This window comes from Nipponia nippon, unplaced genomic scaffold (genome assembly GCF_047370975.1).
Source record: "Nipponia nippon isolate SJK-2023a ecotype South Korea unplaced genomic scaffold, ASM4737097v1 scaffold_5, whole genome shotgun sequence".
Taxonomy (NCBI): Eukaryota; Metazoa; Chordata; class Aves; order Pelecaniformes; family Threskiornithidae; genus Nipponia; species Nipponia nippon.
This window is the reverse complement of record NW_028262369.1, coordinates 31,368,205-31,395,671: the sequence shown is the minus strand read 5'-3', so window position 1 is coordinate 31,395,671 and position 27,467 is coordinate 31,368,205. Positions and strand designations below refer to the sequence as shown.

Sequence of the window (27,467 nt, the reverse complement as noted above, 5' to 3'; positions counted from 1 at the left end):
GATCAGCTGCATTTATACAGCACTTTTCATCCGAAGGCCATAAAGCAAGCATATATGCACACACACCTGAACAGCTGAGCCTGTCATTATAACATGATTCATCTATTCTTACAGGGTAGCACTTAAAATAGCAAAACCCGAGCCAAGCTTTCACGCTTGTTGGCAAAGCGACCATTTTCAAGGCAATCCTGCGGCTGGGCAAAGATCCTACCCGTGTTCAGGCAGACCCTTGCCCCCGGATCAGGGCACGGGCTTCGGCAGCCGGCTTTCCCCGCAGCCAGCTCTCAGGCGTCCTGCAGCACCCGCTCCCCCTCACGCCTCGCCCCCGGGGGGAAGGCAGCCCCTCCACGCACCTGCTAACCGAAACGCATCACTCGCCTCACCGCGCTGCCGGGGGCGGGGCGGGGGGGAAGCGGCGGGACCCCACCGGCTGCCCCTTCCCCTCCACCAGAAGGGTGCCCTTCCCCGGAGCGGCTCCTCTCCTCCCTCACCGCCTTGAGGGTTCCCCGCCCCCCCCCAAGGGCCTTCCCCTTGCTGGCCACCCCGCAGAAACGCGGGCACCCCCCGCCCCGCTCCCTGCTCGCGCCCCCAACCGCCGCGCGCGCGCCGGCCGTTACCTGAGCGGCGGCGCCAGCAGGGCCTCATGGCCGCATACCCCACCCGCGGCCAACCCCTCAGCAACCCGGCGAGGGTCTAGCCCCGCCGCTGCGGCAAGCGAGGGGGCCCCATGTGAGGAGGGAGCCCAGCTGCGGGACCCGGAGCCGCGATCGCCACAGCTCCTCCTCCTCCTCCCTCGGTTGCGGCCCCCGCCTCCTCCCCCGCCTCACGCGTCCGCCCCCCCCGCGGCGAGGGCCTCGGCCGCACCGCCCACAGCGCCCTCCCTAGCAGCCAATCGGCGCCGGGCGAGGCTGGATGGACGGCGGCGCTCGGCCAATGGAGAAAGGGAAGCCGGGCGGAGGCACTCCCAGGTAGTCCACGTGAGTGCCCCTTTCTATTTGGTCGGGAGACACTTGAGAGGCAGGCAGTTTGACCAACCATACGAGAGACAACAACTCCCGAGACAAGAGCGGGAGCCAATGGTAGGAAAAAGAGAGGGGCGTTGCTAGGGGCGCCTCGCTGTCACTGGTCAGCCTTTGAGGGCGGGTTATAAATAAGAGAGTTGGCCAGTAGGAGTGTGGTGCGCGTGGTGACGGACGGGCGGGCGAGCCAATCCCCGTATGTTTATAGGCGGCGATAGGCGATGAAGCTGTCAGCGGACCGGGCACCCCGACGGGCGCGGAGGGCAGCGGGCTCGGGCCGGGTGCCATGGCGACGGCGGCCCGGGGCGCTGGGGAGAGCCGCCGCCGCCGGCGGAGGCCCTGCGATCCCGCACCGCTGAGGCGGGGGCTGGGGGTGTGGGCGGGCGGGTAACCGACTGCCCGTCCGGGAAGCGCAGAAGCCCCCGTCCTGGTGGAGAGGGGCGGCCGGCGGGGCCTCGCCGCGCAGCTCGGGCCTTCGTGCTGCAGGTTCCGCCGGCCCCTCGCCCTAAAGCCTGACCGGCACCGCAGCCAGTTCCGGCACCAGCCCTCACCCCTCCACCCCGACGGCCATTTACACGCGGCTGGGGCAACGCCCGGCTTTACAGTCGCCCTAACTGGGCTCCGCGGCGGCCTCCGTCCTGTTATTGCCTCTCGTTATCTGCCCCCCTGCTACGCTTCCCACAGGATTCATCCCTTGTTCTGGTCTCTTCCTCCCTCCGGCTCTCACGACTTCAGCATTTTACTCAAACTCTTCCCTTTTTTGTCCAGCTGCTTGTGCCCCAGTGGCGGTGCCCGTCACAGCAGAGGAGCACGCTGCACGGAACGTCCCGCTCAGCCCCTCGGCCGGCTTAATGCAGCTCAAATTTTCTGAGGTTTTGGCTGCCGAGCTGTAATAAGTCTGCGATTTTTGCATATAAACTTATTTTTCAAACTATAACTTACCCGCATGTAGGCAGCTTGTAACAGGTATGGAAAAAGATACCTTTCTTCCTGCTAGGACACGCTGCCAAACTTCAAGTATCCATACGAAAGCACGGCGGGACTAGAACAGCTCATTAAATGGTTGTAAGGGGGTTTTGGTTTTGTTTTACATTGGCAAGGGATTGATTTTTTTTCTCTGACCTCATCCTTGGCAAAGGCTGAGCTATTTTTACTGAAACTCTTCAAAACACAAAGTTCATTTGCTGTAGAGTCTTGGATAGAATAACCGTATCCCAAACAGTTAAAAACAGCAGAGCTGTAACTAAAAAGGGTCTTGGACAGGAACACATCGCTCAACCTTGCCACACCGTATTAGTAATATGTTTTCTCATTATCTTTTGTCATTAAGTTTACATCTAATCTTTTCAGCTCGATCCAAAATGTGCTTGAGGGTGTTTCAGGTTGGAAACATCAGCACCAACTTCACAAATAATACTGAACAGAGATTTACCCTTACAGTTGGATTAAAATCTCTGCTCTGCAATTTATTGATTGAATTTAGTCTCAGAATTTCACCCAAGTCTACAGTGAAACCTTCTCTGTAAATTTAACTGCAAAAAATGTAATAATTTCTGCACAGGTAATAGATGAAAAGTATTTCGTGTGGGGAAAAAAGTTGTTCTGTTTTCTTAATTTTCCTTCTCAGTTTCCTTCACAGGAAATTTTCCCACACTCCCAAATGTTAAATAGCAACCATATGCAAACATCTATTGTAATGACAGCTCAAACACAGGGTGCAGCAAAGCTTTTGTAATTAAGCCATTAAATAATTATTATCATATCCCTCATATTTTAATCAGTAACGAAGCAGATGGAACTACTCAGATCCGTCAGTGTCTTCTGCTCTCTGACACCGAAGCAGAACTGAGCTCCAGAATGGGGCTTTTCATCAAGACTCATTTTTTAGAACTTATTTTTTAAAGTTAGATTTCCATGCTGTGCATTTTGCTGGGATTTATCCAAGCAAGTGTAAAAGACTTTACAAAGCCAACTCTGAAACATCCCCATCTCCGTGGTCATTCACTATGCCAGGGTGCAGGGGTCCCTGCGGCCTTGTGCCCCCTTGAAGAAACCCCCGTGCCTTCTCCTTTCATCCCACTGTTCCCCCAGTATCCCTCCTCCCTGCTGTTGTGGAAGCCATTAGTTAGCTTCAAGATGACATCTGGTGGTAGGTTTTTATTACTTCTCTTTTTGAGAGCTAATCCCAGCACCAAAGCAAATGTGTCCATCTTTCCCAGGTTCCACATCATAAACTTCTCCTCTTTTCTGCTTCCCAAACAAGATATACGTTGTCTCTGCTCTTGGCCTGCAAATGTCTTACTGGTAACATCCAGGAGTAAGCATTTATCCCATGGGCTGGTGCAAAGTAGCATCCTTAAAATATGCCAGTGTGATTCCGTACAGTTAAATCTCAGTTGGAAACACTCATGCTGTGTTTCATCTAACATCGCACGAGGTCCTGTGATGTACGTCATAGATGGTCCCTGTTTTGAGAGGGAAATAAGACAGTCCTGTGACCCCTCCTATGGCTTTATCTCAAAGGCAAGGCCTGTGTTTTGAAAGCGGAAAAAGACGTGTTTTGCTGGTGACCACGTGTGTGCGCACATCAGCAGCAGAACCTTTGTCTGAGAAAGTCCCCCGTCCCTCCTCGCAGCTGCCCTAGCAAATCTGTGGCCTTAAAATCTGCAGAAGACAAGTGGCTTTTGCAGTCTTCCTCTGTTTCCCGGCGAGAGGAAAATGAACTTTTGTATTAGAAGACTCATCAAAGAGACTCATCAAAGGCAAAGTCTTGCAGATGTCACAGCGTACTTCGTTCTAGCGATCTCTGTCTTGCACCCCAGAAGGGTCACGCAGCCTGTACATACGGCAGGAAGCCCTGCTCACGGCGAGCGTTCCCCTCTCCTCCAGCTGCCCGCGGGCTGCTGCCCCATGCAAAGATCAGCTGCTCCAGAAAACGGCTCTGTGGCTTGCGGTTTCCTCCTCTCTGCTCTCAGACCGACTCTTCCCCAGACAGATCGCTTTGGCTTTTTAAATGTAACCGGTTTGGCAAAAGAGCAGCCAAGGGTTAACTCACAGAATGGCAATAAAAATAGACATATGAGAGAAGTTGGGTGTGAGCAGGCAGGAGGGGGAATTCCCTTCCTCCTGGCTTTGGAAGTGCCCCGGAGGAGAGAAGTTTGGGAGATTTCTCCTTCCCAAGGAGAAAGATGATGCAATGTAGCCACGCAACTTTTGCCTCCGCTGTAGCAGAGCAGGTGTTTTCCCCAACAGAGAGGTTTTGTGGGCTCCAAAATTAAATAAGTATCAGGCAACAGGGACTGTCTCTCTCTCCTCCCAGGGGACGAAGACAGTGGGTCGACTTCACAGCACTGTGACAAGATTGGGCATTTTAGTGATATAACCCATGAAACACTTTATGGAATGAAACCCGTCAAAGAAAAACATCTTCTTTAGATAGGATTGGTCAAACTCTGCTCTGATTTACATCAGTGGAGATCTGGAGTCATGTCACGGGAGCCGGAGGAGAGGTTCCCAGTGGGAGTGCCTGGAATTTGCCCTTGTCTAATGTCCATGTTGTCCCTTTTCTAGACCCTGTCCTCGGTGGACATTTAACAGGACAGCCATGAAAAATGATCCCTTTAGGCTTTCTGTCACACACCAAAACCCCTAGATTTCGAAAAGCATCTTAACAGGTTCCTCTGGAGGCACATCCTCCCACCCGCACCTCCCTCACCCAGCCTTGCAGGTGGCCTTTGCAGACCAAGGTGAGGTTTGGTCATGGGTGAGAGGTCATTTCCCACCGCTCGGAGCAGGGGAAGGCACAGCTGGGGCTGTGCTTGGACCACGTGCTCCTTGTCATGACATGACCATCCTCCTGGCAGCAAGGAGGGCTCCCTGGGGGCTGCCTGCATGCTGTCCTCTGGACGCGGATTTACATGCCTGCTGATGAAGAACACGGTTAACGATCCTGTCTCACCACCGGTGCAGATGAGGCAACCAGCACGTCCTTGTGCACAAAGCCATGCTGCCGCGTCAGCCCAAACCTGGCACTGGGCATCTCTGCATGCAACCTGGCAACTGTGGGATTGTCTGAGCATCTTCGACGTTCCTCTTCCAGGAGGCTGGGCAGAGCCCAGGCAGGAGGCCGGCAGCAGCGCCAGACACCCTGCCTCGGGAACCAGAGAGGGCTTGTGCTGGGGCAGATGGATATTCCCATTTAGGCAGCTGCCGTGCTGTGACCAGTGCCATGGTCTTGTGCTCCCCTGCCTGCTCATCACGGCCATCTGCTGTCCTGGCTTCAACTCAGAGCCTGTCCAAACCGCAACGGTGCCACGGAACGGCTATAGCCAAGCTCCTGGCGGTACCATGGGCATGGAGCGGCACAGAGCCGGCCAGCTTGCTCCAGCCTGCTCCACGATGCTCCCAGCCGTGAGGCTGTGCAAGCACCGGGACGGTGAGCCAGGACAGACCCTGTGTCACTGTGCCTGCGTGGCTTTGGTCCTGGGGAGAGCCCATCGGACCATGCTCCAGCCCTTAGGAGCTGAAGGGCAAAGGGTGAGACCCCAGTGCTCAGGGCAGGCCTGGGGCACAGCTCCTCTCAGCAGCCCCTGAGTTTTTGGGTTGTCTGATACCAAAATACCAATTTTTTAGGGGAAAACCTTAAACATCTGACAAAGGTATATTCATAGTAACACCCACTGGAGCGCAGAAACTTGCACCAGCTTGGACCATAGTGGATGCCTAAAGAGACCGCACAGCCCTATTAAGCATTGAGGCCACCAGCCCACATGGCCATCAGTCCCACCTCTCCTGCCCCATGCCAAGGCCCAAAAGGGTTCCTGCATCGTCTGGTGCACCGTCCTCACACCCCAGCTAAGCCAGCTCCTCTCTGGGATGAAAGCACGTTTTTTTGCCTCCCCAGGCTGTGCAGCAACCTCCCCTCCTCTGGTTACATTCCTCACGCTTGCTGCCCTTACCTCTGCAATCACAACAGCACAGAGACCCGTTGTGGCACCAAAATCAGAGACCTCTGCCACAGCGGAGATCTTCAGCTTGTCCACCCCCAGCCACCCTGGGCTTGGGCACTGTCAGCTCTGCCCATGCTTCCTCCAGCCTGGGTTTTCTGCAGAGCTTCAAGACCTACAAGCATCCAGCTGCTACCGGATCCCTGCTCGGCTGCCTGAGAGATCCCGCTCTCGGATCAGCATGACGCTGTATACATGCAGGTTTCCCAGCCCCTTCATTTTCCCCGGCTCCCTGAGCCAGCAAAGTCCCAGTGTTTATTATTCCTCTCCCAGAACAGTTCTCTGTCTCCAATGCTTTGCAGTCTGATCTGCTTTTTTTCTTCAGTTTTGTTTTTCCTTTCTTCCTTCGCTGAGTTACAAAGCTGTGAAGGGCCCTTGGAAAGGAATATGAGTCAGGACAGATATGCCGGGGGAAGAAGACAAGCTCCCAGCCCTGAAGTCAGGTTCACTGCCTGCGTCACTGTTATTAAAAATAGATGAATGGCAGTGCTCTTTGCATTGGAGGAGCAACAGAGGAGATGTAATATCCCGGGCTGCTGAGCAAATGCTCCCTCTGTCTGTCTGCAAGTCACCCAGTAGCATCTTCTGCTCTTCGATAAATTCTTTTTTCTTGGTTCTGACTTGTGGGATTTAATTTGCCTTTCATAAAAAACTGGTTTAATGTTTCAGCCTTGGAGGGGGGGAGGTGGGGAATGACTCACCTTGGATTAGCTCTTCTGCTCCAGTCGGTTGGCCACCAGCTCCCTTGAGAACTAAAAGTCCCTTCAAGTGCCGAGTCGTGTCGCTTTGAGAGCAGCCCCTCTCTCCATCCCACAGTGAAGTGCTTCTGGTAGGTGAGAGAGCAGCCCTCTGGGGGTGATGGATTGGCCCGTCTGCCCCAAGACCAACTCTGATCATGCCCAGCCCCCCTGAAAAAGCAGGTTTGCAAGGCGGCACGGGGCAGACTGGGATCCGCTGAGCTCTCTGCAAGGGCAGGGTGAGATGGGCACCAGCGGTGCTCCCGGTGCCCAGTGACAAAGGGCAGCGGACAGAGAGGCTGAAGTGCAAGAAATGGGATGATTTACATGGACCCAGAGCCCAGGTGAACCACCCGCGTCCCAGCAGTGCTGGCCACAGCTGCCACCCCTCTGCCCAGGGCTCCCGCTCATGCCACCGCTCACCTCTGGGCCGTGTGAAAGAGGTGATCACTCTTCAGATTGCGCAGGGGCCATGCTGGGGTGACGGCAGCAGCGGGACCAAAGCTGCGCCGCTGCTCTGCTCGCTCAGGGGATGCTCAACCCGTCTCGTAGCCCAGGCTGGGGGACACAGCCCAGGCACTGAGCTTACGCAGCTCTCCCAGGGCCGACATCTCCCTCCCGCCTACCTATACCCTTACTTCCCCTCAGCCCTTTTGCTGCCATTGTTTTCCACTCACTTGTTTTCTATTATCTGCTTCTTCCTATTAAATTAACATAATCAACATTATCATCTCTGCCTGCTCTGTGCTTTGGCCGCCAGCCAGAAACAAAAGGACAGGAGCTAAATAAAGCCACTGCAAGAAAGAGCGTGACACTGGCAGAAGTCAATGCCATGTTTTTCGAACACAAAACTTTCTTTCAGAAGTTATTCTAAGAAGTCCTCAACTCTCTCGTTGCTACCCAGACCTGTCTGGTTGACATGCTGCATGGATTTGCAAGGATGTTTTCAGTCCTCCTCGAGAACAGCCCAGGGCGACTACCCCCTGAGCGAGTCAGAGCCCCTGTGTAGCCCACACAGACACAGGGGGCTGGTGCCTGATATCCGAGGGGAATATTTTTGCTCATTCCATGAGAAAACAGCAGTGCACCAGCAGGATGTTAATGTGCCTCTTGTTTTTCCTCCCTTCTCCAGGGTGGGAGAGCAGCAGCGTCACTGCAAAGACACCGTTACGCCGATGCGGTCAGTTTTCTCACTCCCAGCCGCCCCTTCCGTGCTATGGTGAGCCGAAGGTGCCTCATTAGTGTGTTAGTCATAATCCTAATGAGTGCAGAGATCAGCTAAAGTAATAGCAGTGACCTGCAGGGGGGCTTATCTGCCCAGGTTTATCGTGCTGCTCACAAACCCCTTGGAGAGTGCCAGCCCAATGCTCTCCTTGTCACCCAGCTGTTGAAGATACCCCTGTGCCGTGTCTATACGCTTAATTAAAGCAGAGGGACCGGTAACCTTGACGACTGAGAGCCGCTATCTATAAGCCAGCTGAGATGGATATCGTTTCAGCGTCTCCAGAGAGAGACCAGAGGAGAGACATGAGTCAGAAGCTCGCAGGCATCGGACGTACTCATGAACCGCGGTCGCAGCCAGCAGCGACGACGTCCCCCGGAGCTCGTGTCCTCCCCAGGGATGGGTGCCGGGGGGGCGGAGACGCCCTGGTCCCTCGCTGGTGAGATCTGGCAGGCTCCGAGGTGCCGGGTCGGGTGGTGCACACTGTGGCACCGAGAGCCAAAGCCTGTCTGGTGCAAAGGAGGCTTTGCTCTGTCAGGCAGCCCTGCAGCGTCTGGGGGCAGTGGAAGACTCTTATAACTTACCAAAAAGTTGTTAATATGCTTAAAATAATTCCCCTTAGAACTGGGAAATTTGTACAAGCCCAATTACTTCTGCGTTAACAGGATGCTAGAAAATGGTACATCTAGTTTGGGTGGCAATAAGTAGCAAGCAGCTAGAAATACATTTCCAATGAGGGGCTGAGATTTAGGGTTTTTTTTTAAAGACCCAGTAAAAGATGTGATCAGGTGATCAGTTCTGCATCAGATCAGCCCTGGTCTCTTCTACCTGCCTCTGAACGGAGGGCAAGAGCTACCAAGGAGCCCCACATTGAAGAAGGAAGGCAAGACCTCTCAGGGAACAAAAATATCCATTTCCACCTTCCTCCTCTGTCCCATGGTGCCGCAGACACGAGTGTGGGGATGGAGAAGGGGACCCACAGTCCCACCTCTGCCAAAGCAGTTTGAGAGAGGGTCAGCAAGGACCACGCCATGATGTGGGGTCCTCGGATGATTCCGAGGCCCCATGTTCTTTGCACCTTACAGGCAAAGGGCAGCTTCCCAGATCACAGGAGCCCCAAACCTTCCCGTTGTTTCCGCGCGAGCTGGTGGGGCAGGACAGGAGGGCTCAGGCCAGCTGCACCACATGAGGCTGGGGCTGGGAGGAAGCACTGTGACAAGGGATTTGCAAGGGGGTTTTTGGTCCTTCCGGAGAGCAGCCTGGGCGCAGGGTGCCTGGCTGGGCGCCTGGCCACCGCCAGCTTCATAATGGGGTTTCTTCTTCAGAAATGCCGACCAGGAGAGAGCGGTCAGACTCTGCTGCTGGCGCAGCCCTCACAATGCCTGGATGGGGCTGGCCAGCCCCCAGGAGGCTGGCTGGGAGGGATGTGGGGCCAGTGGGTGCCCCACGGGCTTCAGGTTGCCGTGAAAAACCAGCTGTGGCATCTTGAGCACCCGGCTTAGCCCTGGCCAGGGCAGCACCCAGGGGTGCTTGGAGCAGCTCTGTACCCGGCTGTGCCCACAGACCCAGGTGCCCCGAAACAATGCTGGGGCCCCAGGGCGATGCCCCATGTTGGGCTTGGCTGCTGTCCCCATCCCTGTATGGGGCAGAAGCGGGGGTGTCAGGCTCACCTGGGGGTGCCAGGGGCTATGCAGGACCAGATTGGGAGATGGTGAGGGCCTGGACCGGGGTCACTTGGACCAGCATGGGGCGATGGGGTGGTGCAGGACTGGACCGGGGATGCCCGAGACAGGGAAGGACCGGACCGGGGGTGCCCTGCCCGAATAAGGGGTGATCGGTCCGAGGATGCCGGGGCCGGTGCAGGACTGGACCAAGAGTGCCCTGCCCGAACCGGGGGTGCCGGGGACCGAACCGGGAGCGGCCCGGGAGCGCCCTGCCCGAAACGGAGGTGCCGGGGACCGGACCGGGGAGGGGGTTGGACGGTGCGGGGCCGGAGCGGGGGTGCCGGGGCCGGACCGGACGGGGATGCGGGGGGTGCCGGGAGCGCGGGGGGTGGCAGCAGCCCCCGCTCCGCGCCTCCCGGGCCGGGGCCGGACCACGTGCCGCCCGCCCCGCCCCGGCACCGCCCCGGTGCCGCCGGCGGAGCCAGCGCCGATCGGCCCAGCATGGAGGGGACGCGGTGCGCCCTGCTCCGCCTCGCCGCTGCCTGCTGCCTGCTCTGCGCCCTGCCAGGTACCGGGAGCGGCCGCCCGAGGGGTACCGGGGCCGCGGGGGGGGCGGCCCGGGGGGGTCCCGCCGGTCTCGCCGCGGAGGGGAGCGCAGCGCCGGGGGCAGCCGTCGGGGCAGCGCCGGGGCCCGGGCTCCTCCGCCCGCTGGCGGAGCTGGGGGAGGAGGGGCTGGGGAGCCCTCCCCGGGGACGGAAACCTCCGGGGAGCAGCGCCCCGGGCCTGGCCCCGAAACTCGGGGGAAGTGGCCCCGGCCCCGGGCGCCGTCGCCCCGGCGGGCGCGCAGGTAAGGTCGCCCAGAGATGCTCGGGGGGGGGCCCGGGCGAGCCCCGCGCTCCAGGCGGCAGCGAGGCCGCCCGCCCCGGCCTTGCCCATACAAGGCAGCTGCAGGCAGCGCTCGCCCCGCGGGCTGCTCCCCCGCCGGCGGAGCCGGGCCGGCTTCACCTCCCCGGCCCAGCGGGGAAGCCGAGGGGATGAGCAGGGAGGGGAGCGGCGAGCCCGGAGGCGCTCGCCCACCAGCATCCAGCCCTGCGAGCCCCCCCGTCTCCCACCCTGCGCCTCTTGGGTGCCTACGAGCCGCTGCTGAGCTTCCCACCGAGGGGACCCCGGACAAAGCCCCGAGCCCTGCCGCCTCCCCGCAGTCACAGGGAGCCCGTCCCGTCGTGCTGCGGGAGGGGGGGCGATGCCGGTGCCCGGGACGGAGCAGGAGCCAGACCCCGGCCCCAGGCAGCCGCTCCCAGGCTGTGTTTCGGCTCGCCTCCACGAGCAACACGTCCCCACGTGGGCAGGCGCAGTCTGCGGCGTGGCACTGACAGCCCCGTCCACCGACACGCCACCGACATGCCACCGAGCCCTGCCGCCTGGCTGGGAGCGCGCCCCGAGTCGGGGGGCTGCCGCCATCCCCCGCGACCCTGGCAGTGACAAAGTCTGAGCCGGCATCTAGGGGCTTGCCTGGGGCTCGGGAAGCAAATGTGCTGCTGCTTCTTTGCGGCTGAGAAAAAAACCTTTGGCCAGACCCTGGTCAGATCACAGCACAGTGATAGCAGCAAGAGAGACCGAGGGGTGATACATGGAAACTCAGTTTATAATAGCTAATCGGGCTGGTAAAACCCTAGCGTAGGTGCCTGCAGGGCTGAGCCCTGGCAATGAGAGCAGCGCTCACTCAGGCTGAGGTTTTGGGTGCCGGATGCGGTTTGGCTGAGTTTGAGGCTGAGCATGGGGAAACAGTCCCAAACCAGACCCCTTTATGTGGGCAAAGCCTTGGGTAATGCTGCGCTCCCCGCGTGAGGGTGGCGGCGCTGTGATGGGGTGCGGGGAGGTGACCGGCCACTGGCAGAGGAAGGACTCGCTGGCAGAGGAACAACTCGGGATTTCCATCGCTGAGAGGAGGAGGAGCATGGGGCTGCTGCTGGCTGTGCTGGCCCTCTGTCTCCTAACCCAGCACACTGGGGTACCCTCGGGGAGCCCCCTGTCCCAGCTGGCTCATAGGAGCCCTCTTGCTGCAAAGTCCAAGACTCAAACTGCTGGAATGTACCAGAATTAAGGTTGTGCTGGGTTTTTCCTGGGATCTTTCATGCTTAGTGTCCCAATCCTAAAGTTCCTTCCCAGCCTCAGGAAATGGCACCTATGCAGCTGGCCTGGCCCTTGTTCTCATAGTTTTTGGATCTGCTAGCTAATCCCAGCCATAGTTGAGAAAGCAAATGTTTTGTGAAAATAGATGGCATGGAAGAGATGCCAGCAATAAAAAAGTGCCCCATGGCAAGCACAACCCTTAATGAGACACCAGAGAATCCCAGCAGCACTGTGATGGGGGAGGGGAAAGGTTTGCCCGGAGATTGGCCCCAAAGTCAACAGTCCCTAGACAAACCCACCCAAAACTGGGCTTGTCCCAGCTCCATGAGCTGGTCTCTGCCCTGCTCCCGCTGCAGATCCTCTTTGCCCCCCCTGTCCGGCAGCGCCTGCTCCCGCTCCCCGGCCGGGTTTGCTGCGGGGCCGCAGAGGGGCTCGGGCTGCCCCGTCCCCGCGCTCTGCCCACCCCGGCCTCTCAATGCAGCCTTTCTTCGCCGCCTGTGGAAATCCACTTCCTCCGGCACCGTTAGCCTTACAAGTAAAACCCCGAGTAATTTTGGTCTGGGCATTTTGCTGCCTCCCCCTCCCACCCGGAGCTGCCTCGCAAGCGGAGGGGACAGCACAGGGCCGGGAACAGCATGAGGGCATAAAGCCCCGTCTGTCGGCGCCTGGGGCTGTGCACACAGGCGGGCAGTGTGTCCACTTGCAGAGCCCCACAGCCGATTTGCCATGATTTTTTTCCCCTTGTTTGGCCACGGTGAGGGGGAGTGGATGGACCCAACCCCACCCTGGCTGGATGGCTCCAGCTCTCCTGCACCCAGAATTGAGCCACAGCTCGCTCCTCTCCTCAGGGTGGTACCTCCACCTGTGTGGGGTAACCACCGACCCTGCAGGCAGCCCCATCATGTCATGCCCATCAGCCTTCGATGCCATTTCTGCACGTGCTCTTCCCCCAGCCCCAGGTGCGGGGTGGATCTTGGCTCCCTGCTGCCCTTCCAAGGCCTGACCTGCTGGGCAGGGGCAAAGCACTCGCCTCCTTCAGCTCCCTTGGCCCCATCCCTCCAGGCAAAGGGGAGCAGGGATGATCCAAAGCATGGAGGCCCATCTCCCTCCTTCCTTTCCACTGGGATCCTCTGGGTGGGCAGGCACAGTTCTTGCTGCAGGGGTTTCCATAGGGCCGCCTTGCAGTGACGCTGGCTGTCCCCACTCTGTGGGGCAGCTCCCGTGAGGCTCAGCACTGCTGGGGTCTGGGGCCGTGTCCTGAGCCCTGTAGGGCTGCTCAGGGCAGGGCCAGGGCACATGCTCACCCTGCACGACCCAAACTGCAGCTGCTTGGGGCAGGATGAGTCCTCCAAGCCCCACGGCCCATGAAACCAGCAGCCACACAGCTGGAAGGTCCTGGGGGCTGCTTGGGGCTGGGCAGATTTCCTGACATCCAGACTCCACCTCATGCCACACTGCACTGGAGTCCAGGCTCCCTGCTGACATGGGGCTGCTATTAAGGCAACTGGCTAATTAATTTTCTCCTAATGACGTGAGTGCTTCCTCCACTGCAGCTGTGACTTCCAAGGTAAGCAGCGCAGGACTGGCTGATGCCAGAGCTCCCTGCTGTTTCTTTATTATTGGGGGTTACGTAGCCCTAGACAAGGGCAGGCTTCCCAGCCCTTGGGTGCCATGCATGTTCCCAGCACTGGGCAAAGGGGTCTTCATCACGGCTCATCCCTCCACCGAGGAACAAAACAAACAATGTGGGAGCCTCCTGGCTACCTTCTTGCCAAGCAGGGTGCTTCATAGCTGCATGCAGCCAGTGGAAAATAACTGGCCGGTGTGACAGTGGTGGCTGAGCAAGGCAGCCTGCTCTCCTCTTTTGCCCTGCCAGGGGAATTCAGGATATGCCCCCTTGCCTCTAAATGGGGCATCAGTGATGGGGCTTCATGCAAACCTGTGGGAAAGCACAGTTTCTTGCATCTCTTCCCCACCCCGGCTGGGTGGGGAAGGTCTCACGTGGCAGGGCTAGGCAGAGCATGCCACCCCCGGGTGCTGCGTCCTGCAGGCAGGCGCTCGGGCTGCGCTGCCCCCCTCCCCAGCTCAGGCTCCAGCATCGCTGCATGCTCTGGGCATGTCTGTGCCGCTTGATGGCTTTTCCTAGTACTGAAGAACCTGTGCTCGGCATTTATTGGGCTGTTTCCAGAGCTGCTCGTCTCTGCTCTTGCAACTCTTGCTCTGCCTGGCTCTGCTATGCCACCATGGGCTGGTTGTCCCCATCCCAAATGTGGTGCCACCAAACAGGGCGGTAGCACTGGCACACTCCTGGCTCCCCTTTTTGCTCCCCAGGGGTTCAAGCTTGAGGCCCGGCATCCACAGATGCCCCGGGGACACGTCCTCCTGCCTGCCCGGGCAGGCTGGGTGCCAGGCTGGCCCTCCCCAGCACTGTGCTCGCTCGGCACCCCATATCTAATCTGAGCCCCGTCTCATGCTCAGCTCGTGGCCACCTGCCTATCAGGCTGGAAGGAGCTTCTCGGTCAGGAGACCCAGTTTCTATTCCTGTTCTTTACCACAGCCCTTGCTTTGCAGCATGCCTGGCCTGGCAGCTTTTCAGGGCCGCGCTGGGCACTTAGCACCCCCAGTTCAGACCTCCCCCAGTTTTGCTGCCTGTGCAACAGGGCACAGCTCAGCTCGCAGAGGCCACGTGGGGTGCGGTGAATTAACTTGCTGCCACACAAGAGCTTCACTGTGGTCCCTGAGCGGGTTGCGAGGCCCCATCAGTCCCTGTGCCCCGTGCTAGGACTCCTTGCAGCAGACAGAGCCTGTTCAGCCTCTCTGTGCTGGGACGGGGATGGGAACAGTCCCGGCATCAGCCCTGGCAGGGAGGGCGCTGGAGCCCACAGCAAATGCAGCCCAATGGCATCCTGCCTCCATCGAGGTCCTGCAAGGTATCAAACTGGAGCTGAGCTTACAACGGAGTTGCCCTTCGTACCGGATCTGTGTCTCTGAGCCTCGCTTCGTCGTGATGAGGGTGTTTGCTCTACAGCATCCCTGGGTGCATCTGGCATCTACCTGAAGGACTCCAGAAAGCTCTCCTGTCACTTGTTGTTTTTTTTTTTATTCCAAGCTCTGAGTTAAGAAGAGGTCAGGCTCGGCTGGTATCTAATCAGCAGCTACTCCAATTCTGCTTTTAAATGAAATGAGGAGCCTTGGTTTTAAATCCCACTATATGGTCTTATTTGCATTTATACTCAAGCTCTTTTTCCTTGAAGAGGTTGTTTAATTACCGTTGGTTGGTAACCATAAAAATGTAATAACTGGCAACAAAAGATAATTTCTACACTTAATGGAGTACTTTGCTAAGCAAGAGGATATAATATAATTGCTTAAATACATATAAGTTACAGCTTATGCTGTTACTTTTAAAGCATTATATTAATTTTGCATTTTTCTAGGTTGTTTGTGACTTGAGCTGTTACACTTAAATGGAAATTGAATTCCAGTTAGTGAACAAAAATAGCATTTTTGAAGGGTTTGGGTGCCTTTTCAATGAATCAGAGTAGTGGCTTGACATGCATTCTGTAGGAAGCTGATTGAAGTGAGGTGCTATCCACAGACTGGGACAGCCTGTGGAGGAGGATACATCCGCACCAGGGAGTCCTGCTCCCACGGGCACTTCTTCTGAAATCCTGGGTGGATCCTTTCTTGCCTTTGTACTTAGCTCTTGCCTGGGTCTCTGTGCGCCTTGGCTTCCAGCGGTGACTGCAGCCTGCACCCCGCTGCCCTGCTCTCCCTCGAGCCCCAGCAGCCAGCCTGCCGCTGGCTACCTTATGTGGCTCTCCTACCTTTCACCCTAAGAAGGATTTTAGAAATGGTGGTAAAGCCTATGGATTGGAGTCGGGTTTGTGTTGACCCTCGGGGAGCTCAGGCTGCTGTTTCTGGCTGAGATAGGAAGGAGGGTGCAGAGGATACTGCTGGGCAGGAGGGTTGTGGCAAGAGCTCATCCGCAGGTTGGTCCAGCTGAGGCCCCTCTCTGTTTTGCTGCCTTGTTTTATTCTGAGAAGCAAATAGATGGTGCGGTGGCTGCTGTGGGAGAGGATAGAGGAGACGTCCCCACTCTGCGTGGCTGCCCTGACATGGCAGTGGTGCTCTGTGCTGGTTGTGCAAACCTTCCTCAGCCCTCGGCTTGGCCCCAGCCCTGAAACTTGGGCAGGGAGCGCAAAGCAGGAATGGCCCCGTCTCCTGCAGAGCTGGCTTCCTTCACTCCTCTCCGTTATTGGCATATTTATACCATGTCTGCTCTGGAGCTGGTGGGAGCTCGGGTTGATGCATGGAGGTCCCTCGGTGTCGTCATGCAGCGCTGGAGAGGGGCCGAAGCTGTGGGCTGATGCACAGAGCCCTCCCTTCCCTCGCAGAGCAGGGAGCATTTCCCACCCTTGTCCAAGGCAGGGGCTTCTCTGCTGGCTGCATCCCTCGTCCCTTGGGGCCGCTCTCTTCCTTCGCCCCTCTTGTTTCCCAGACAGAGGTCACTGCAGTCAGCACTGTCTGATGGGAGCTGCCGCTCCAAATCCACCAGCCCTGCCCTAATGTGGTCTGAGATCGCTGGTTCTCACCACACACAGACTGAGCCTCGTGGTTAGCACAGACGCGGGGCAGGAGCGGAGCTGTAGCCAGGGGACCACCAGCCAGCTCTGCTTTAGCAGGCGCTGCAGCGTAACCAAAGCAAACCCACCCTTGGTTCCCCGTCAGGGAAACAGAGATGCTGTTCTATCGGAGCTTTTGCTTGCAGCTGGTCCTGCTTCTTCACTTGCAGTACGGTAGTAGTTGCTTTGTTATGGATCCAAGGGTGACTGCACCTTCCCCAGCTGTCTTGGGGTGCTGCAACTGTCAGGCCTTGGAGGATCCCAGAGAAGGTGAAGCATCCACACTAACTCCTTCCCTTTCCATCTGAGACAAGAGGGGCATGGTTCCCTCCTCCGGAGGAGCCGATGAGGGCGATGCCTTAGGCAATGCAGCCACAGCCTCCCTGGCGTGGGGTGCAGGAAGCAGAGCTCCTCCAGGAAGATGCCAGAGTAACTAGCTCTGACTTGCATCTCTAAGTAACTGATAAACAGCTAAAAGCATCATCGCTCAGTGACTGGAGCAGCAGCGAGAGCGCTGGAGCTGGGGATTTTCCGACCTGTCGGGCACCAAGGATCCAGAGCAAACCACGGTGGTTGGACCCTGGAGGATGACAGCTGGCGTGGGCTTTGCTGGGTCTCGTCCAGCACAGCCAGCCGCAGCGGCTTTGCAGCAGAGCTGTGCTCTACCCCAGTGCAGGGTTTGCACCGGAGCCGGGTGGCAATGGGTTGCCTGTTTGGGTGATAAAACTGGGGGAAACAAAGTTGTGGCATTGCAGCAACGATGTAGCAAATCTTAAGGCAATACTCCCCGCGGGGCAGTATTTTTATTTTAAAACAAAACTAAAGTAAAAGTCATTAGTGCTTGCATGCTTAACACCCACCTGCTCACAAGCACTAAGTTGCACCTATAGGCTATTTCCCCAGATGCTTTGCTTGGTGACTGTGTGCTGGCTTTGGATGTGCCCTTATCCCTTAGGAGCTGCCAGTGATGGTGATCTGTCTGTCCCCGAGTGATCAGGATTTACTCGCTGTCTTTTGTTTCCTTGCCCATCTTAAGGCTCTTGCCTTGTTCTCTGTCTTCCCACCATCATCTCTTAATGGCTTGAGTCTTTGTGTCAGCCTGGTTGAGGCTCTCCCTTTTTTCAGGCTCTCCTTTGTTTCCTGAGCTGGGTGTGCTGTGATGTGCTGGGCTGGATGACCTGCTAATCCAGGTGCCATCAACACCTGCCGTGCTCAAAGGCCTCGGAGGGGGTCCCTGCTCCCCGAGAGGTTCCCCTTCCTGCTCCATACCCGACAATTTTAACTTCTCTTCTGCGATTCTCTACAAACCAGGTTTTACATACCACAGTGCTGTGTTATGCCAGAGCCGGGCTGGCTGCCGCTACAGCACAATCCTTTCTGCAGTGGTCCTGCTATGTTCCTGTGGGATGCGGGGCTGGAGCAGCCCATCCACCCAGGCACCGCTTCCTTGGCAGTCATAGACACCAGGCAATTCTGCAGGAAGGAGCCGCGTGGCTACTTAGAGAGAGGAGCTTAGGGAAATACTATTCATGCTAGCTCTCCCTCTTGCAGACAGAGGGGAGCTGTGTGTGCAGCCCGTCCTTATTCGCAAGGTGAGGGGAGCTGCTTGTCCCCACAAACCCTCCTGCCCCACAGCAGGGATGCCAGTTCCTGACACTGCAGGGAGGTGCCCTGGCGTGTAGGGCCCAGACTCGTCCACCTTCCCCCTGGCTTGCCTTTCCTAGTCAGAAACTGGCACGACTGTTTCAGAGTTGCTCAGGCCTTTGTGCAAGACAGCTCTCCCCAAGTCTTTCCTCTGCATGACCCCAATCACGCCTTGCCACCCCGTGAGAGGCTGTCCCGGGCACAGGCCAGCTATTCAAAGCAGCACATAGCCAGGCTCGCCGCTGGCCGGGCACCTGGCCACCACCTTTCCTGTTTACCCCACGGTGACAGCTCAGCTCTGTGTGCGCCTCTTGCTGCGTAGGAGCAGGTAGTCAGGTGTTTACAGAGCGAACGTCTGCCAATGCCCAGCCGGGATCCTTCAGCATTGCCCAGCACGGGCTCTGGAGCTGCTGGGATCTCACCCAGCAGGCAGCGTAAGAAATAGCAATGCTGGGTTTAGGGTTGGAAATTGTCGCATGAAGAGCTGTGAGCTTTTGGAAATGCAGTGCTCAGCTCTTTTCCTTCCAGGTGTTACTGGCATAACCGTATCCTACACCTTAGCTCCATTTCAGAGAGCAGCTTGCTTTGTTTAGAGGCACATTCTGGCCACGGACAGCTGGATCCAGGCAAGGCCAAAGGGAGTATCACTTATGCCTCAGTCTTCATGTTTAAGTTGCCCCAGCTGGGGCTCCCGTTGAGAGCTTGTTCTCTGAATGTGCCGAGCGGGGTTGTGCTGCCTGCTTGTGCATCCCCTGCAGGAGCCCTCCCGGGACTGGGGCCCCCGGCCAGGGAAGCACAGCTCCGACAGGCTGCTTCGAGGTTTTGAATTCTCCAGCTGGTTGGGGTACTGCGAAGGTCTCCTGAGAGAGACGTATTGTGTCTTTTTTTAGGGACTGTTAAGTGCTGTAGCTGGAGAAGAGCTCTGATAACTGTGTCTGTTCTGAAGAGCTTTTAAAAACTGCTGAGGTTTCCCCAAAGCCTTAGTACGAGCGTGGGATGCTTTGTTGGTGGATGAATGTTTCTTGGTTATGACATCTGCCTGGGATGCTTCTCCCTGTGGAGACAGTGGGCATGAAGATGGATTTTCTTCAGTACCTTTATTTTTTTTTTTTGTTGGCTCATCACACCTCTGTGGCTTGGGTAGAAACTTGAACAGAAATCATCAAAATATTGACCATGCAATGTTTTTAAATTGGCCGGAGAGTCCATCCTGATGTGGCTACATTTCTCTGTTTTCTTCCTGTTTACACCTTAAAAAACCCTCGCAGGATCTGTGTTTATGAATGGGCAGTCCAAGAGCCTTGTGGTTTTCCTCCTCCTGCATGTTGTCACACCGTCTAGCGGCTGTGGATCCGGGGGGGATCTTTGCTCTTTGCTTCCCTCCCTACGAGGGAAGCTGGCTCTGTTTGCTGCCGTGGGAGGCTGAGTAGCTCCCCATTTCTATGACAACAGTCACACTTTATGGCGGTGATATGTTCATAAATAGCTCATGAAGGCAGCTCCCAAAGTACACCGCCAGCTCTGTTTTAGCTGTAGTACTCTCTTGCTACCCATTTTACTTTTCCCTCTAGCAGCAAGCCCACACTACTAAGATGACTAGCAATATACGTTTTACCCTTGCCAGCCACAGACTTCTTAAACATTACTTTTCTACACTTCATTGGGCCAGGGAAGATAAGAGGATCTACTTCCACTTTTTCCCTACTTGTATTTCTTCTGCACCACTTCTGACTCTTTCTCAATGAACCAAGGAAGACTTGTCTACATTTCTCACAGAATCAGGTCTCAGGTGGTTATTTAAAAAAACCCAAATCCTCTAAAAAGGTTTAAAAGAGGGGTTAGTGATGCTGACCCCACAGAAGAGGAGCGCAAGGCTTGTGGGGGAGGAGGGTAAAGACAGGTCCCCTAGAGCAGGTCCCTGCCTCAGAGAGGCCAGGAGGACAGAGGAGCTATTTGAACGCCTTCCCCAAATGTGAACCTGTGCTGGATTTGGAGTTAAGGGGATGGAGATGTTCAATTCCTGGCCTCTCCCTCTGTTTCTCCTCTCAGTGTGGGATATCTGACAAAATTCTCAGCATTTCTTAACTCTTTTCTGTAGGAAAGGGACAGAAGACAGAAGAGACCTTGATGACACCATCACCTTTTCTTAGCACAGTGCTAACCTCGCATCAGGCAAGGGAAACCTCTGACTTCAGTCCAGTGACTACTACCATTCCCGAGACAAGCCTGGAGAAAAACTTGACTGCTGCAACACTCAACACCACTGGAGTCCACGCTACAGAGATGGAGGATGCCTCCATCCCTACCACCCCCATGGCAGGCACCAAGGAAGAGAGACTGCAGGCTTCCACCACTGCCAGCCCTGGGGATGTCACAGTTACACAGCGTGAGCACCACAACATGAGCTTGTCAGTCAACAGCAGCACTGAAATCCCCTCCCCTACCCCGACTGCCAGTACTCTGCAAGAAAACCAGCACCACCACAAAGTCACAGAGCCTTTCAGCACAACTGAAGAAATGTATGATGCCAGCAGTGCGACCTCCATGCCTCCTCTGAACAGTGTGCCGGGTGAGGTTTTGCCTTTCCTGCCTGTGTAGAAAGTCCTGCCCCAAGGATGCACAACCTGGGAACTTCTGTGAACTCTCATGGGAAAAGGGGAACGAGCCATTAAGCATGGCCAGTTCAGTGGGACTGACTTGCAGAGGTGCTGTTAGTTCAGCATCCTCTTTGCAAACCCCATTAATTATGGTATTAATTGTGCTGGCTGCTTTCTGATGAGGACATTGATTGTGTGCAGGGAAGTCCTTTATATATCTCATCTGAAACAATGTGCTTCAGCAGTGCTGCCCAGCTGCGCTGTTCCTGCACCAGGGCTGGGGGCTTGACAGGAGCCTTCCCTGCTGCCTGCAGAACAGGGCAGCGCACCCTCCCTTAACACAAAGCATGGAGATGGGCAGGCACAAGCATCAGCCCACCCATCCCTCGGCAACTGTGGGAACCCCTGCCTCACCTTCAGATTCCTCTGGGCAGTGTGGGGACTGGCTATAGGGTCTGCGATCCCAGTCTCGCCCACCTTGGAGCCTGCCAGGCTGTCATACACCCCTGCAAGGCAGATATTGATTGACCATTAATTTGTATGGTGTTCATGCACAACCGCATCCTTCGCCCTGGTTTGTGTCACAGGATCCTGCTGTTATGTGACACAAGGACACAGCCTCAGGGGATGTTGGTACGCAGTCCCTGGGCAGCCCCCTTTACTCCCCGTAAGGAGGGATGAGAGACCTTTCCCAGTCTTTTGCTCCCCAGCTCTGTGCAGAGCTTTTTGAGGCTTCTCTGCTTGTCCTTTGTCCCCAGCTGCGGTCAGCTGACATTGCAGATCGGCACACATGAAAACCAAGAGGACTTTCTAAGCACTGTGGCTTATAGCATGGCTCAGCTGTGGCTGCGCTATAGGATCTGCTTGTTTTCCAAAGGGTTGTCAATAAGCTGCTTTTCCTATAGTCCCGGCAGTCTTCCTTACAGCCTTGCTTCCATCTTGTGCAGTCCCACAGAACAGTGCGCTTGCACTTTATCCTTTGAAATAACGGCTTGTTCCTATTTTGCAGCAACAACTCACAGCTCTCAGCTGGGCCCTTTTGATGGGCACACCGTGCAGCCCACAGCAGAAGGGTCTGAAACCAGGCCAGGAACGAGCCCTGCAGGTGCCACAGAGGAGAGCACCACGGAGCCCAGCACCTCCTCTGCTCCCATCTCCACCGTAGGGAGCACATCCTCTGCTACCGCCTCCAGTACTGTGACAGTGAGACCCCTTGTGACCAGCTCCACGTCTACCAGCACAGCTGCCATCCCCACCAGCCCTACACTGGAGCAGCCATTGGAGCACATCCACGAGAAAGCTTCTGTATTGGATGTTGGTGATGACAAAAATCCAGGTAAATGCTCTGCTTTTGTCCCTGCTCTCGCAAAACATGGCAAGGGGTTGGGGGCACCTCAAATTTCCTCTCAGTTGTACTGAGCAGAACCAGAAAAGACAAGGCTTTGCTACTCCAGCCCTTGAAGACTCTCCTTTGGCCTCATTTCCTTGGTATCCTTGCAGAGCTACCCAGTTCTCCTTTGGCTGATACAACAAGGGCTGATCCCTTGGTAATCACCGTGATCTCCGTCTTCATTGTCATGGTGGGCATCCTAGGCCTGGTGGGCTTCTTGAGATACCGCCAGCACAACAGCCGCATGGAGTTCCGGCGCCTACAGGACCTGCCCATGGTGAGTAATGCCTTCAGCCCAGCCTGACATGGTCTGGCTTGCTACTGGCTTGCAGTTCCCCTTCTACTACATTAGCAATGCTTTGGGCATTTGCAGCAGCAAGAATGCTGATCACAACTCCTGTTCCCTCTTAGGTCCCTCTCCTTCCATCCAGGGTTTGAATCAAGACAGCAAGTCTCAAGGTTGACCACTAAAGAAGCTCTCTGCCTTCCCCTCACTCTGCAGGGGAATGCTAAGAGGTTAAATAGAGAGAGGAAGGGGAGCTCCGTCCAGACTTCCCCTGAAATGACACTTTCCTTGCCTCTCCTGCTGTATTGTGATGTATTTGCTTTGTGGCTATGACAGAGCAGATTCTGTGCTCTGTTGCGGAGAGGTTGTCTGTCTGTCTGCATTTGACCCTTTGGGGATATAAAAAGATGTAAGGGTTTCAGAGGCTGGATTAGCTCTGGGGAAGCTGCAACTAACTCACTGCGCTTTCTGGGACAGAGGAGTACCGATTCCCTTCTGCAGCTAGCAAGCAAGCTGATGCTCTTTCAAGCTGAGCGGAGTTTTCCACAGCCAGGGTTTTCCACATCCCTGCAGCAGGCAGGCTCTTCCAGCATACATCTCTTCTCTCCAAAACCTGCAGCAGGAGGGGAAAGTGACAGTCCAAAGATCCAGGAATTGCACAAGGACAGCATTTGGGTGGATTGCTGGGCAGACAGCCACGCTGTGACAGTGTGGATGAGAAGGCTGTGCTGCCTGCACAGCAGTCCTGCAGGCTGGGGCTGTATGCCATCGTGCAGACATCTCATTAAAGCACGCTCTTCTCTGCTTCTAGGATGACATGATGGAGGACACCCCTCTCTCACTCTACAGCTACTAAGCAACCAGGCTGTCTTCTGCCTGGCCTGCTGAACCTCCCAGAAGAGAAGGCCTTGAGGACTTGGTCCCAGACGATCTGCTGAGGAATGAGGGGCTGTGATTTGCACACAACTGAAAGATCCTTTTCAGATGGCTTTTGGTTTTAGACATTTTAAATAGTTCAATGTTGAAGTTTTTATGCTGGGAATCAGAGCCCGAGTCTGTCCCTTTCCTCCAGGCTCTCCTCGAAACAATGGCCTGAAGAGGTGCCTCCTCCTTTTAGTGTGGTGACCAATTAGCCAAGACAACCTTTGCCATCATGTTCTGCATGGATCTCTTCTGTCCCTCTTGGCGGCTGCTGCTTTCAAAGGACGTGGGCAAGTGATCCAAACAAGAGCTCTTAACGCTAGCGGTGTCAGCACAGTGCTAGTAAAGGAGACTGCTGTTTTCTGAGGGTGCTAAGGATGTGGCGATCAGTTCTCTCGGGCTCCCTCTTGTTCTGTATTTTTAAGGTTGTTCAGTTTTTTTGTTTTTTTTTTCCCCCTTGCACTTTTTTTGTTCCTGTTTCAGCTTTAGCCCTGGGATTGGCGCTGCCCATCCTGAAACACCTACCAGGAGGATGACAGACCGCTCTGCTTCCTTCCTACATGCATACCTTTTCTCTTTAACCATGGAAAAGTTTTGTGGCCACTGGAGAAGTGCCCTTGCTACTTGATGTTGCTTTGAAGTTGCTGGGAGGAAAATGAACATAATTTTAGCTTAACAGGGCTTGATAAGACTCAGTCTATTGCCAATTAGACACACTAATTTGGTCTCACCAAAATTAGGAAACTGTGTCTCCCGTACTTGATGCTTTCAGCATATGCATAAACTCCTTGCCCAGGCCCAGTAAATGCTTTAGTCCATTTCCCTGCCTGGATTGACACATGCCTTTCCTCAGGTACCTCCCATTTTGCTGCTAGCATCTGGTCGCTGGAAGTTGTTGTACAAAACTAGTACTGCACTCTCCCTCCTCTGCTAATGCAAGGTCAAAGCTCCTTTACCTTCTAATGTTGGTCTTTGAGCCAACTGGCGTCTTGTCATGAGGACAGATCCTGGCTGTAGGTGCCTTCCTCCCCTTCCCTTTCTAGATCTTAGGCTGATTAGAATCTGCACTTTTGCCTCAAAATATCACTGCTGTAGACTGCATCCAAGGCTCTTGAGGCCCCTCAAGGAAACCTACAAACCAGAGCCTCTGAGTCTAAGTCTGAGGGTCTTTTGGTACCGTCGCCTCAGAAGGACCGGAGTGCGCATGACATGAAAGTCTTCATGTAATTAACACCTGCTCCTGTTTTTTAATTCATATTTGACTGGAGGTAAAGAGAAACACAAGCCTTCTCTAGAGTGTTTGTTTTTTTACTAAGCCAGTTGCTCCCTCAGGATACAGCAAGGGCTAGAGATTATCTACCACATTGCTCTTACAAGCCTCAGTCTCTCCTGTCCTTTCAGTAGCAACACTCACAAAGGACAGACACCAGGCCTCACTAGCAAAAGTACCTTTTTTTTCCAGTGCTGTTATTGCTTGTCTTAGCAAGGAAAGGGGAATTTCCCCATCAGCAGGGCTGAAATTATCTGCAAAGCCCAAAGATGGAGCAGAACCAGTCTGGGTCAAATAGATGAACTGGGTAAGGCCGCAGTTCCTCCTTCCTGCGTTACTACTTCCGAAGTGGCTGACAAATGACTGCAGTGCAGTTTGGGTTCAGCTGTTGGCTTTGGCCTTGCATCTGTTTATTGTAAGGATGCCCAGTAAAATAAGGAAGAAGGGTTGGTTCTCTCCTACTATTATTGCATGAAAACTAAAGGGCAATTGTCACAACTCCAAGGCTTTTGTATCAAGCATTGTCTGCACAGAGCAATCTCCCTAGCTACAGGCTTGTTTCCCCTGCTGGAGGGCAGGGTGCTACTGTTTTTTGGCACAAAGAGAGGCAAGTTAGTGGTGGAAAACAGAACTCCATCCTGGCTGGAACTGGTGCAGGCTGGCATAGCTGGAAAGTGTCTCTGCACACAACTGAAAGGGCAGGGGCTGGTTGTTCTGGTTTCCCATGCATCGCTGTCCAGGGGAAAGGGGTGAGGAAGAAAACTCACCCAACACCAAAGTGCAACTTTCTTTGTAAAATATGTTAATAGTGGATTTTTTTTCTGCAATAAAGTTACAAATGCCAAAGGTGTCCTGGTCCTTATATTTTCATTGCAAACATCTAACTGAAAAGCTTTTGTAGATCACAATGGATCCTGTGATAGATAAACAGCAGCAGTTTGGGGTAGGAAGACGCACAGAGCTGATAGCAGTCAAAATGCCAGACGGCTATAAATCATAGCTCAGAGGGTTCAGAATAACACCACCCCCTGCTTGTGTTGCTTCTTGTCAGGGTCATTCCCTGTCTGGGTTGACTGAGATTAATTTCTATACGGTCAAATCAGATGAAATCTGTCTTAGAGAAACACACTAGACCAAATAATGTAACATACACCTTTAGACTCTCTTCCTTTCCCTCTGATTGAAGATAGATATCCTTATTTTCATCTGTTGTCAACTGTAGCCCTGAACTCTATTTACAGAAATATCCTGAAAGCCAGCCTAATCCAAACCTAAGTAGCATCATCTGTCATGCTTCTTTCTATAGTACAGAAGACAAAGCAAATTGAAAGGCACGTACTTCTTTTTGTTTAGCTTTATAGCTGTTTTGAACTCTTCCCTTTGGAGCTCAGACCCACAGGGAGGTAAGCACTCATGGTTTGTTTCAAAAGCCCAGCTCTTGCTACAGACCTGATGAAGAGTCTCTCCAGAGCTAATAGTCTCTCCTAGCTGTTACAATAGTTGGGCAAAATCATCCAGCTCATGCCATAGACTGTTTGTGTTACAAGACTTTCTACTGCAAAAGCAAAATACGGTGAGTGAAACTACGTGGTCATTGGGCTTATGGTGTTTTTGAAAGAGTTCCCACAACAAATCTAGAAAAGCAAATCCCTGGAAGATCTAGAGCAAAGGGAGAGCAAAGAAAGACTTCTTAACCTAGCAAAGTGCTTGCTGAGTAATCTGAAGACTTGGGGGTGAACTCTCAACCCTGCAGAGATTTCAGTCCTGTCCCAACATACAACCACACAAAACAGAAGAACTAAGTAACAGAACAAACATGCTACAACTAAGCCAGTCTTCTCGGGTCTGACGTCAGCATTATTCTGGCGGTTTGTGTCGGAGTTTCCTCTGTTCTGCATTTTTACCACCAACCCCACTCAGAGCTGATTCATTCTTTGCAGAACAAACTGCTGAGCTGCCTTGTTAGAGAGGTAGCACAGAGCAGATCTGCATTAGCTGGAGAGGCAGCAGCAGGACAGGCTTGTGCAGGCAGCCACCCTCGGGAGGCACGAAGCTTACTGCTTTTGCCCAGCCAAGTTCTGACCTCCCAGCCAGGTGATGCAATCTCTGAGGTGGCCAGGGTTGGAGATGGACCATGGGCCAGTTGTATAGGCTTCATCTTTCCTGTGCAGCAAGGCACACTGATAGAACCAGAAAACAACTGTTGCCAACTTCTGCATGTCCCTTTGAACCCAGCTCTCACTTTTGATGAGGCTTAGTTTTAATGCCTCCTAGGGTAAGGCACAATCATATTATTAATTAGCAAGGGGACCAGCATCAATCAAATCACGTTTAAAGATAAATAGGAGGCAAAAAAACGCAGATAAAAGAAAAGCAGAGTTTGAGACCCACCTGCCTTCTCTGCCTTCCCCTCCTCCCCTCTCCAGACTCATGTTTTGAAGGGAAGGGGATTTGAGCACCTTAAAAGTGACAGCGCTAGAGCTGCTGTGCCAAGGGCAGGGCTACCTGTGCTACATGCCAGTTCTCTGCCCACTCAGTTGTCCTTCATAGCTCAGTGCCTGTAGTTTAGCTTTGGACTCTGTATTTTCACCATCATGTCACATTGGAAGTCTGTAAATAAGGCTACAGACAGTGTTCAGAGACAGAGAAACTGCCATGAGAAGCATTGGAGTGAACAAGGCAGTGTGTGGATCTGGTAAGACCAACAAACTCATGAGGGTCTCCCATGGATAATAGTCCCCTGTGCTTGCTACCACTTAAAGGAGAACAAAAGAGAAATTGCACTGATCCAGGGAGCAGGAGCGCAGAAGCAAGCCAGGGAGGCAGAGCAGTAAACTTTCAGTAATGAAGGCTATGAAATGATGCATCACGTGGGAAGCTTTTAGCCAGTAGACAAGCAATGTTCTTCCCATACCCAGGGGAGAACAGAAAATGCCTACTGTCATTTCCCAGA

At 54.6% G+C, this 27,467-nt stretch overlaps 2 protein-coding genes and 1 long non-coding RNA gene across 3 annotated transcripts in view; 2 read left to right on the top strand and 1 right to left on the bottom strand.

Moving 5' to 3' along the window:
- The window catches only part of TESK2 (testis associated actin remodelling kinase 2), an 81,059-nt gene extending 80,224 nt beyond the window's left edge, over positions 1–835 (bottom strand). The window contains exon 1 of the mRNA XM_087730817.1: positions 618–835. The gene's annotated coding sequence lies outside the window, so the exon portion shown is untranslated. The remainder of the gene's footprint in view (positions 1–617) is intronic.
- A 163-nt stretch (positions 836–998) lies between these two features.
- Positions 999–8,466, top strand: LOC148052111 (uncharacterized). Its single transcript, XR_015698613.1, has 3 exons — positions 999–1,079; positions 7,895–7,981; positions 8,261–8,466. It is a non-coding gene; the product is annotated as an uncharacterized LOC148052111 (long non-coding RNA).
- A 1,637-nt stretch (positions 8,467–10,103) lies between these two features.
- On the top strand, positions 10,104–25,360 carry LOC148052110 (uncharacterized). The gene is made up of 5 exons (XM_087732385.1): positions 10,104–10,216; positions 20,149–20,619; positions 21,657–21,983; positions 22,148–22,314; positions 23,135–25,360. Exons 1-5 carry the CDS (start codon positions 10,150–10,152, stop codon positions 23,177–23,179), a joined length of 1,077 nt encoding a protein of 358 aa, XP_087588511.1. The 5' UTR covers positions 10,104–10,149; the 3' UTR covers positions 23,180–25,360.
- The last annotated feature ends 2,107 nt before the right edge of the window (positions 25,361–27,467 follow it).